General features: G+C 37.0%; 1 protein-coding gene across 2 annotated transcripts; it reads left to right on the top strand.

Moving 5' to 3' along the window:
• Positions 1-579: 579 nt before the first annotated feature.
• On the top strand, positions 580-7666 carry LOC143744652 (uncharacterized). 2 transcript variants are annotated; one of them, XM_077236329.1, is made up of 13 exons: positions 580-671; positions 988-1100; positions 1190-1315; positions 1539-1598; positions 1694-1738; positions 2663-2722; positions 2815-2904; positions 3154-3213; positions 3609-3644; positions 5158-5367; positions 5928-6087; positions 6891-6985; positions 7520-7666. In XM_077236329.1, exons 3-11 carry the CDS (start codon positions 1297-1299, stop codon positions 5939-5941), a joined length of 594 nt encoding a protein of 197 aa, XP_077092444.1. In that variant the 5' UTR covers positions 580-671; positions 988-1100; positions 1190-1296; the 3' UTR covers positions 5942-6087; positions 6891-6985; positions 7520-7666. The 2 variants fall into 2 exon arrangements, with proteins under 2 accessions (XP_077092444.1, XP_077092443.1); XM_077236328.1 differs by having other exon boundaries at positions 1536-1598.
• The last annotated feature ends 4027 nt before the right edge of the window (positions 7667-11693 follow it).

Below are 11693 nucleotides of genomic sequence, written 5' to 3'. Positions count from 1 at the left end.
CCTACTCAAAGTGGAGACTAGACTGGTTGCTTTGTGTTATGGGAATCTTTCCCTGCATGTTGTCTGTCAAAATCACTGAATAAACATCTTGGTTTTTGGACTTGGTTTGCTCCTTACTGGCTTTGGTCTGTTGCTCAAGCAAAACTGTCATGTGGCTTCAGAAGATTCGGTATAGTGTACACTTTAAAGCAGTGTTTTTCAACCCTGCTCCTGAAGGACCCCCATCACTGCACGTTTTATTTGTCTCCCTAATCAAACACACCTGATTCAACTCATCAGCTCATTATCACATGGGTTAATGAGCTGATGAGTTGAATCAGGTGTGTTTGATTAGGGAGACAAAGAAAACATTTTCAAAAAATTGGTAAATGGTGAATTGTGGAAAAGTTATGAAAAGTGGTGAGAGCGGAATAAAGAAAGTATGCTATAAGGAACTGGCAACACTGAGCTAAATACTTGTTTATACTTGTGTATAATCTTAATGTGCAGTATCTCACTTATCAAGGGTTTGGAGCCAAAGGGGTGAGTGCAGATCACTGTAATTGCACTTATGGCCCTTGGGCTCCAAACCCTCAGTATGGTTTCTCTTGCAGAAATACACTGTGATTAAGTTCCCCCAAGACAACACAGTTGATGTTGTGGCTTCCAACTGGCTTGAAGTAACAAAAGAGGTATTCATAATTAGTAGTATATCTGAATAGTGTAAATGAATAGTTTACCCAAATGAAAATTCTGTAATTTACTCACCCTCAGGTTGTTCCAAACCTGAATAAATGTCCTTGTTCTGCTGAACACAAAGGAAGATATTTTAAAGAATGTTTGTAACCAAATGGCTACTAGTGGCACTATTGACTAACATATTGGGCCTTTTTTATGTTTTGGGGGAAATCATTGGTGCCCCATAAGTTTGTATGAACAACCTTTACTAAATCCAGTTTTTTCAGCTAGTCCATTTTGAAGGGTTAACATGAAGATTGCTCTCAACAGGGTATATTTTGCTACTGGCCAAGAAAATTTTTTACTGTCAAAGCAAAAAAAAAGAGCCACTCCAGATACTACCTTGTGGTCTAAACATGTTGCGGTGGTTCTGGTGTATGCAGGTATTTATAATGTATTAAAAAATTTCTAACATGTCACATATATGGTGTATACTGTTCTTTTACAAATTAAGCTGCCATGTTCTTTCCAGATAGCTATGAGGAAGCCAGACTGAAAGCCAACCAGGCCACAGTGACGTCAAACCTGGAGAGCGATGAGGAACCTTCACGGAGACCAGTACGACCTCCAGCTAGATTTATGAGAAAGCTGGATAGTGGTAAATACTTTTCTGAAAATTTGACAGAGGAAAATTAAAGTTTTTCTATGGTTGCTTTAGAGGTCGACCGATATGGGTTTATCTGTGGCCGATGCAGATGCCGATATGCAGAAATCAGGGCCTCCGATATGTTTGGCCGAAAAATAATTCTGTTTTCAGTTTCCTCTGTAGACCCTTTTCGATACGAGATGTTGTAACAATACCATTATATACTGTTAAGTAGGTGATGATGATGAAGACCCACTACTACCAAAGATGCCACGCATTGTAAGCACACCTAAATGTAAGTTAATTGTTTAAAACCTCTTGGTTACCCCATTACATACTTTCAATGTTCAATTAAATATTTATTTAAAGGTTTTTTTCTTTTTGTTTCAGTCACCCCAAGACCAGAATATTTTGCAGAAAAAATAATGAAAAAGTGTGAGTTTACTCATTCTTTCCTGTCGGCAAACACATTCAGAAAAGACAGAATCCTTTGATAATACAGCATTGTGGTCTGTTTGTTACTTAATTGGCTTGTCAGTAAATAAATGCATATATTTCAAGCTATGGCATAGGGTTGGGTTCCAAAACCTGGTGCCAATATGTAACTGGGTAACCGGACCAAATCAAAATGCAGATTTCGGTGCCACTTAAATGCCTTAGCTGTCAGTTGAAATATTTGCCCTCTGGTTCTTCGAAACGGACGTAAAAAGCATCATCACTTTTAAGGTGATACGTTCTAAAATAACGCTCACCTTGTGTAGGACATGCAATAAGTCAGGAGAGGTGTCGTATTTCGTATATTTCTGCAAAATAATTGCTGCAATTTAAAGCTGGTTTGAGGCATATCAAGAATACAGACTACTCTGCTGTTATTAGGGCCCGAGCACCGATGGTATGAGGACCCTATTTGAATTGCTCCGTTTATTAGTACTGTAACTGTTATTTAGTGTTAAATTATTGTAGTTGATTTAGGTTAATTTATGTTTTATTGGGAATTTATGTAAATTTGTTGTGTTTTCTATTTAGGCTACTTATATTTATGTATACTTTACAATTTTAATATATGGTTCAATTTTAGGAATTTTTTATTTCATTTCTTTCGATAAAAAAGCCGTTCTTAAAAAAAAAAAAAAGAGCCTCAAAACGATGGTGAATGACATTAAAGTATCGGTTCAGGCACCAGTACCGGTTTAAATGTATCGATTTGGCAACGGTATCATTTTTTTTTTTTTTTAACAATACCCAACCCACCACTCAACAAAACGAGTGCTACAATTACACCACCATTTATAAAAAATAAAATAAAAAGCATCCCTGAATAATCGCCAGGAATCATGTTTTTGGAATCATATTTTTCAGGTCTTCTAAGTGCCCAAGATTCAGAATCACCCATGTCTGACAGAGAAACTCAACATGAAGGTGGAATAAGACATTTAAAGGATTCTAAAAAATTTCTGTTTCTGTTTTCGATACAAGATGTTGTAACAATACCATTATATACTGTTAAGTAGGTGATGATGATGATGATGAAGACCCACCATTACCAAAGATGCCACGCACCCCAAGACCCGAATATTATGGAGAAAGAAGAATGAGAAAGTGTGAGTTTACTCATTCTTTCCTGTCGGCAAACACATTCAGAAAAGACAGAATCCTTTGATAATACAGCATTGTGTTCTGTTACTTAATTGGCTTGTCAGAAAATAAATACATATATTTCGAGCTGTGGCACCACTCAACAAAATGAATGCTACTATTACACCACCATTTATAAAAAAAAAATTAAAAAAATTAAAAAAGCATCCCTGAATAGTTGCCAGGAATCATGTTTTTGGAATCATGTTTTTCAGGTCTTCTAAGTGCCCAAGATCCAGAAACACCCATGTCTGACAGGCAAACTCAACATGAAGGTGGAATAAGACATTTTAATTATTATACTATTAATTATCTGAAAATTCTCATCTGTCCTGTTTTGTTCAGTCACATGTCTTCCTTGTTCAGTTTTCCCGCTCCTCGTTTGTCTTCAGTTGTCTCACCTGTGTTTTAATTATCATCTGTGTAACCTGTCTTCAGCTCATTTTGTTCATCAGTGTCTATATATAGTCCCCTTCAGTTCAGTCAGTCCTTGTTGGTTGTTAGTTTTATTTAGAGCGTGTGTGCGCGCCTGTCATTCTGCCTGCACCTGTGAGTAATATATAGTAAATCGTTTGAATTGGAGCCTTTTGACTTTTGAGTCTTTTACCCACACCACACCGTGACAATAATATATATTCATTCAACTTGTTATTGTATTTTTCTTTTTCAGCTGATGTACCTGCATCAGCCGGGGAAACCAATTTGTGTGAGTACAAGGGTTTTTTTTATTTCTTTTTTATTTATTTATAAAGTTTGGTGCCATAAGATTGTTTTTGAAAAGTCTCTTCTGCTCACAAAGGTTGCATTTATTTGAACAAAAATAGTGATATTGTGAAATATTACAACTTAAGGTAAAAACGTAGTCTTTTCAATTTTAATATATTTCAAATTGTATTTATTCCTGTGATCAAAGCAGAATTTTCAACTCCAGACTTCATCCTTTAGAAATCATCATAATATTCTAATATAATAATGTACTGTTATAGGCCTGCATAATTAAGCGAATTTCTAATCGCGATTACGATTTTACACTTTATTTTCACTTTGTCTTATATTTTATGTTTAAATGACTGTGGTGTGTATAAACAAATACAAAACATAATACTAATACAAACAGTTTGGGACTACTAATTAATAGCTTTAGCATAGGCCTAATGTTTATTTATCAGTGTTCTTAGACATATTCTTGCAATTTATGTAGTGGCCGATAACCGATATTAATATTGCTGTTATGGCCGATACCGATATTTACCGATGTCAATTATCTCTGTATAGAAAACACATAGCGAGGATTAGGGCTGCACGATATTGGTAAAAAAATGACATTGCGATATTTTATTTTTCTGCGATATAAAAACAATTTCACCAGATGACTTGAATAGCTCTATTTGAAAAGAATGAATCATTATAGAATTACTGGTGGTTTTGTCATGGAGTAAATCCGCATAGAAACTAATATTAATAGAATGTTAACTAATGTAGTTAACTAGACTTTAATAAATGGAACCTTATTGTAAAGTGTTTCCGATTTATGTCTCTTGAGTTCAGTGTTGGACAGATCAGTTGTTCTAACCATTCATTAAAGTGAATCGGTTCAATGGAGTCATTAGTTCGCGAATCGGACGTGTCATTAACGGACCACGGCACACGTTGTGTGATTATCCAGGCAGTTTAGGACATCGCACAAGTTTTCTCTCAACACAGAAAACATATCATCACTAGATAGATTTTTTGTTTATTGAAAGTGTGGGTTATGTCGTCTGAATGTGTGGAAAGCTTTTCAGAGAAGATAAGGCAACGTTATTTTAGCACAATTCACAACCAGTGGGAGTTCAGAAAAAAAATAACTTCGGTCTTCCGACCTTTTACCATTGTGTATTCTCAAAGATATTCAGTCAACTCCATTCATTAATATGCGCGAGGGAGGGAGAGAGAGCACAACAGCTTGAAGACGCGCGCGCGACCGGGGCTTTCACTCTCTCTGCCCATACCTGCGTAATTCGCCATAGACATAAACACAGACAAGGAGCTCTGGCTACAATGTTCTTTTGCAAGACACATTATTATGTTAATAAACACATGTTTATTAACTACTAGAGCGCCAAAAATTATGGACTGCAGCTTTAAATATAGAAATTATTTTACATCAATTGAATGTAGATACAGTTATTTAACCCTGCTTTCTTTTTGCATTTTAACATGTGAACTGCACATTTCAGGCAACACAGAGTTGAAGAAACTTGAACGAGCCATGTTTATTCGACTTGACAAAATGGACCAAAAGCTGTCAGCCATTGAAACTCTTTTAAGAAGTATTGGCCAGCCAACAATTGACATTTCGGAGTACCTGCTCAATTCTTGCCGTAGCACGCAGGAACTGAATGATTTGTGCTCTAAGATGAAAGACAGCGAATACAGGGAAAAAAACTGTAAGTACATTTAACAGCAGATTATAATTGTGGGGTTTTTATCACCTGAAATGTCCTTTTACATATATAATGTAATTTACTTCGAAATCATGCAAAACTTTTGCAAAGTGTACATAAATATGCACACGAACACAACATATCAGTTTGCATTGACAACTTGACAGCCTATTCATCATCAATCTAAAGTCAACCAAACAAAAAAAAGAAACGTGCATCAAATAAAAACGTTGTGCAATACATATTTTCAAACATTTATTTTTATGTTCTGGTATTTAGTATTATTTCTGACTTATATATTATAAATAATAAAAATGATATAATTAAACTATACAATATTATGTAATTCAATAATAAAAGGCAACTTGTACACCATGGTGACCTTCTGTTTACTCTTCACAATGCAATTTTCACCTGGTGCGTCTTGTTTTCCAGGAAAATTTAGTTTTCTTACTCGTCACAGGCTTAATTTTCAGCAATTGAAATGCTAGTGTCCACAGTTATACATGGATTAGGAATGGAAGTATCTATTTGTCCCAAAGTAATTGCTTTTTTTATTACAGGTCCATCACCTTAGCCTTCTTGGAGGCAAAACCCCTGGAGACGCCATCCGGAGGCTATTGAGATCAATTGCGCTCAACTGTGTTTGGAGTCAGTACAGTATGAAGGGACGGAAGGGGAAACTAAGTTTCCAGGACCTTAATATTTGCAGTGTGATCATTCGTAAGTATTACATTTGTAAGACTCACTGCATTTACACTTGGTATTAAAGGGGTGGTTCAGGATTTTGGACATCGGGCCTCATTTCCAAGTTAGCCTGGGTGTTATTTATCAGTGGAGACAGTTAACAAAAAAAAAAATGAATCCAGTCCTTCCAGTTGCATAGTTCGCCGCTGCTAGGCTAGCGCGAGTCAACGGTAACTGCTAGACTGCCATTAAAAACTGTTTTACCCACTCCACAGTACACCAAAAGCAAATAAATTATATCGCCACACTATCAAATAAATGTAGTCTTATGCACTACTTTATCTCTGTGTCTGATTTAAAGCGGACAGAACATGCTAAATATAAACCTAACGAGTCATAACTTGACAAATAATTTTTTGTCTCCCAGTCAAAAATTGTGCTGCAAACTTCAATAACAGCTTTAAACGGTCAATGCTGGCAAATTATCCTGATATAAGTGGGATAATTCACAGCTAGCTATTTATTACACAATTTGAATGCACAACGCTAAGGCAAAGAACCACCTGATGCGAATCAGAGGTATTCAGTAGTAGCAGTATTCATATCCGCAAGGATTATGTGACGATACAGCTTCATAGTGATATTTTGAACACAGCCCTACAATGCAATGTGGACACATGCATTTCTGACTACTTTCATATGGTTTCAGTGATCTGATCACAAAAATGGGACTAATGTTTGTTAAAGATATCATGACATGAATATATATTTTTTGAGGTTTTCATGAATAAACATTTTTACTGAAGTTTCACTAAACCATGATGTAAACTTCTTTTTAGAGGCTTGCCAAAAGATGCATCCGAAGGTTCCCGTGAAGGTACTAGAAGAGTATATTTCGGATACCTTGAAATATGCTCCTCATCGGGATTCAAGGGTGAGTAACATTCCTGCATGTTTTCTTTTCATTTTCAGGTGTAATCCTTTACAATGTGTAATTGAACCTTTCCATTTGTATAAGATTTGTAAGCTATATTTGACATTTACATTTAGTCATTTAGCAGACACTTTTATCCAAAGCGACTTGGGACTAAATTGGGCCTAAATTAAGCGAGTCATCGTGAAGAGGCAAAAAACAACGCAAGAAGTGCTCAAAATACAAAGTGCAGGCATTGCTCAGATTAGCAAAAGCCAGACAAGGGAGGGTTTAAGGGAAAAGGGAAGTTGTGTGTTTTTTATTTTTTATGAAGTTAAGTGCTCACGGAAGAGAGGAGTTTTTAGTCTTTTGAATATTGTCAGGGATAGTTGTCCGAATATTTTAATCTTGTGTGATTTAATATTTATAGTACATAAAGCACAGCCTAAATAACTTAAGGGTTAACATTTGAGTAGCCTCACTGTTATTATTATTAAATGTTTATGAAATGATAAATCACCATTAGTAACATTAGTCCATCTGTTCACTTTACAGACTGAACATCAGCGCGAAGAGACTGAACATCAGCGCGAAGAGACTGAACATCAGCGCGAAGAGACTGAACCACAGTGCTAGTTTGGCACCAGAACAATCATTTGATTAATATTTCCTGTACATTAAAATGTTATGACAGTGTGTATATATATACTAAGCTCTAATGTAGCATTTCAAATTTAAAGGAACACCGCCGTTTTTTCATATTAAACTGTTATTCTCTTAACTAAGACGAGTTGATGCATACCTCTCTCGTCTCAGTGCGTGCACTCAATCGCTCTGGCGTGCGACGACACTTTGATAGCACTTAGCTTAGCCCAGTTCATTCATTAGGATCCAAACAGAGATGAAGTTAGAAGCGACCAAACACCTCCACATTTTCCCAAAATACACAAAATAAAACGTGGTGCTTATCTAAGCGTGTAAAATGGATAACTATAATGTATGGCGGAATAGCACTTCGACACGGCGCACCTGAGAAGTGATGATATTACTGCGCCGTGCCGAAGTGCTATTCCGCCATAGTTCTCCATTTTACACGCTTAGAAAAGCGCCACGTTTTATTTTGTCACCATACTTGGTCGTGTAACTATTTAAATGGGGAAAATGTGGAGGTGTTTGGTCGCTTCTAACTTCATCTCTGTTTAGATCCTAATGAATGAGCTGGGCTAAGCTAAGTGCTATCAAAGTGTCGTCGCACGCCAGAGCGATTTAGTGCACGCACTGAGACGAGAGAGGTATGCATCAACTCGTCTTAGTTAAGGGAATAACATAGTTTAATATGAAAAAACGGTGGAGTGTTCCTTTTTAAGAGGAAATTTCAACTTTGATGTGCTGTAAAAGTGCATTTATACAGGTCCTTCTCAAAAAATTAGCATATTGTGATAGTTCATTATTTTCCATAATGTAATGATAAAAATTAAACTTTCATATATTTTAGATTCATTGCACACCAACTGAAATATTTCAGGTGTTTTATTGTTTTAATACTGATGATTTTGGCATACAGCTCATGAAAACCCAAAATTCCTGTCTCAAAAAATTAGCATATTTCATCCGACCAATAAATGAAGTGTTTTAATGCAAAAAAAAAGAGTCAACCTTCAAATAATTATGTTCAGTTATGCACACAATAGTCAATACTTGGTCGGGAATCCTTTTGCAGAAATGACTGCTTCAATGCGGCGTGGCATGGAGGCAATCAGCCTGTGGCACTGCTGAGGTGTTATGGAGGCCCAGGATGCTTTGATAGCGGCCTTAAGCTCATCCAGAGTGTTGGGTCTTGCGTCTCTTAACTTTCTCTTCACAATATCCCACAGATTCTCTATGGGGTTCAGGTCAGGAGAGTTGGCAGGCCAATTGAGCACAGTAATACCATGGTCAGTAAACCATTTACCAGTGGTTTTGGCACTGTGAGCAGGTGCCAGGTCGTGCTGAAAAATGAAATCTTCATCTCCATAAAGCTTTTCAGCAGATGGAAGCATGAAGTGCTCCAAAATCTCCTGATAGCTAGCTGCATTGGCCCTGCCCTTGATAAAACACAGTGCACTAACACCAGCGGCTGACATGGCACCCCAGACCATCACTGACTTTGGGTACTTGACACTGGACTTCAGGCATTTTGGCATTTCCTTCTCCCCAGTCTTCCTCCAGACTCTGGGACCTTGATTTCCGAATGACATGCAAAACTGAGCAACAGTCCAGTGCTGCTTCTCTGTAGCCCAGGTCAGGCGCTTCTCCCGCTGTTTCTGGTTCAAAAGTGGCTTGACCTGGGGAATGCGGCACCTGTAGCCCATTTCCTGCACACGCCTGTGCACGGTGGCTCTGGATGTTTCTACTCCAGACTCAGTCCACTGCTTCCGCAGGTCCCCCAAGGTCTGGAATCGGTCCTTCTCCACAATCTTCCTCAGGGTCCGGTCATCTCTTCTCGTTGTTCAGCGTTTTTTGCCACACTTTTTCCTTCCCACAGACTTCCCACTGAGGTGCCTTGATACAGCACTCTGGGAACAGCCTATTTGTTCAGAAATTTCTTTCTGTGTCTTACCCTCTTGCTTGAGGGTGTCAATGATGGCCTTCTGGACAGCAGTCAGGTCGGCAGTCTTACCCATGATTGCGGTTTTGAGTAATGAAACAGGCTGGGAGTTTTTTAAAGCCTCAGGAATCTTTTGCAGGTGTTTATAATTAATTAGTTGATTCAGATGATTAGGTTAATAGCTCGTTTAGAGACCCTTTTCATGATATGCTAATTTTTTGAGACAGGAATTTTGGGTTTTCATGAGCTGTATGCCAAAATCATCAGTATTAAAACAATAAAAGACCTGAAATATTTCAGTTGGTGTGCAATGAATCTAAAATATATGAAAGTTTAATTTTTATCATTACATTATGGAAAATAATTAATTTGATCACAATATGCTAATTTTTTGAGAAGGACCTGTATAATAAAAAGTGGGCACTTGTAATTCACATGTTTGTGTTAAAAAAATAAAGTTGAAAGAATGATGTAGACACATTTTTCTTAATATTCATTTTTCTTAAAATAACATTACAGAAAGTGGACATTTTAATGTTCTTGAAATGTTCCAAATAAACGTTCTTTAAAAGTTGTAATAAAAATTTTGGGGAAAGAACGTTCCATGAACCTTATGCTAACCTTAATATAACGTTCCAGCAACGTTATGCTAGCCTTTAAGATAATGTTCCAGCAACATTATGATAGCCTTAAGATAACGTTCCGACAACGTTATACTAACCTTAAGATAACATTCCAGCAATGTTATGCAAACCTTAAGATAACGTTCCAGCAACTTTATGATAGCCTTAAGATAACGTTCCAACAACGTTATGCTAACCTTAAGAAAACATTCCAGCAATGTTATGCTAACCTTTAGATAACGTTCCAGCAACTTATGCTAACCTTAAGATAATGTTCCGACAACGTTATGCTAACCTTAAGATAACGTTCCAGCAACGTTATGTTAACCGAAGGAAAACGTTATGCTAACCTTAAGATAACGTTCCAGCAACTTATGTTAACCTTAGGATAACGTTCCAGCAACGTTATGCTAACCAAAGGATAACGTTATGCTAACCTTAAGATAACGTTCCAGCAACTTATGCTAACCTTAGGATAACGTTCCAGCAACGTTATGCTAACCTTAAGATAACGTTCCAGCAACGTTACGCTAACCGGAGGATAACATACCAGCAACGTTGTGCTAACCTAAGGATAACGTTATGCTAACCTTAAGATAACGTTCCAGCAACATTATGCTAACGTTCCAGCAACGTTATGCTAACCTTAAGATAACGTTCCAGCAACATTATGCTAACGTTCCAGCAACGTTTTGCTAACATTAAGATACCGTTCCAGCAACGTTATGCAAACTGGACATTTCAACGTTTTTAGAACGTTTCAAATCAACGTTCCCACAACCAAAATGGAACGTTAGGAAAACGTTCTCAGAACCTAAATTTGTTAGCTGGGATTGCCCTATACTGACGGTAAGTTACTATTAAAATAAAATGTAGACCTGTACAACTGATACTCGTAGATTATTTTTTTCCTTCTATTGCTATAATATCTGAGAAGCGGCATATTTGCCTGCATGTTGATGAATTTTATTCCTGCTGGGATTTTATAGGCTACATAGCCTGTCAAAATCAATACAATTATATAGGTATTAACAATGACATTAAATGCCACTAATACAATGAAGATTCACCACATGCAAAATCTGATTTTTTTTTTTTTTACCGTTAAATCAGTCATTGTATGCAAATTAAGAAGTCGGCATCAGTAGTTTGTTACAGCAGGTGCTCAACAAATTTTTATAGAAGGCCTCATAGATGTGCTGTTGCCTACACCTCATAGATGTGCATATGCCTACTAACATAACGTCATTGCCATAGAAACCAATGCAGATATTCCGGAAAAAGAAAGGGCATCACGTGACACATATTTTGTAATGTTACTTGAAATACTTTGAGGATTCAATAAAAAGTTTCATAAGTCTCCATTCCAGGTGAAATATTGCTGTAAAAGGATTAGAATAATTGAATCAATTCATCTTGTGAACTTTCTATCCCTCCTAAACCACTTCCTTATCAATTGGCTACATTCTCTTGAGTCCGGGGTTGGTAATCAATCAACCCCACCCCTCAGTGGACCTCA

The sequence above is a fragment of the Siphateles boraxobius genome, unplaced genomic scaffold (assembly GCF_051911475.1).
Source record: "Siphateles boraxobius isolate OS27281-9 unplaced genomic scaffold, OSU_SipBor_1 20, whole genome shotgun sequence".
Lineage (NCBI taxonomy): Eukaryota > Metazoa > Chordata > Actinopteri > Cypriniformes > Leuciscidae > Siphateles > Siphateles boraxobius.
Note: the sequence above shows the minus strand (reverse complement) of the source record. Positions and strands in the feature narration are given on the sequence as shown.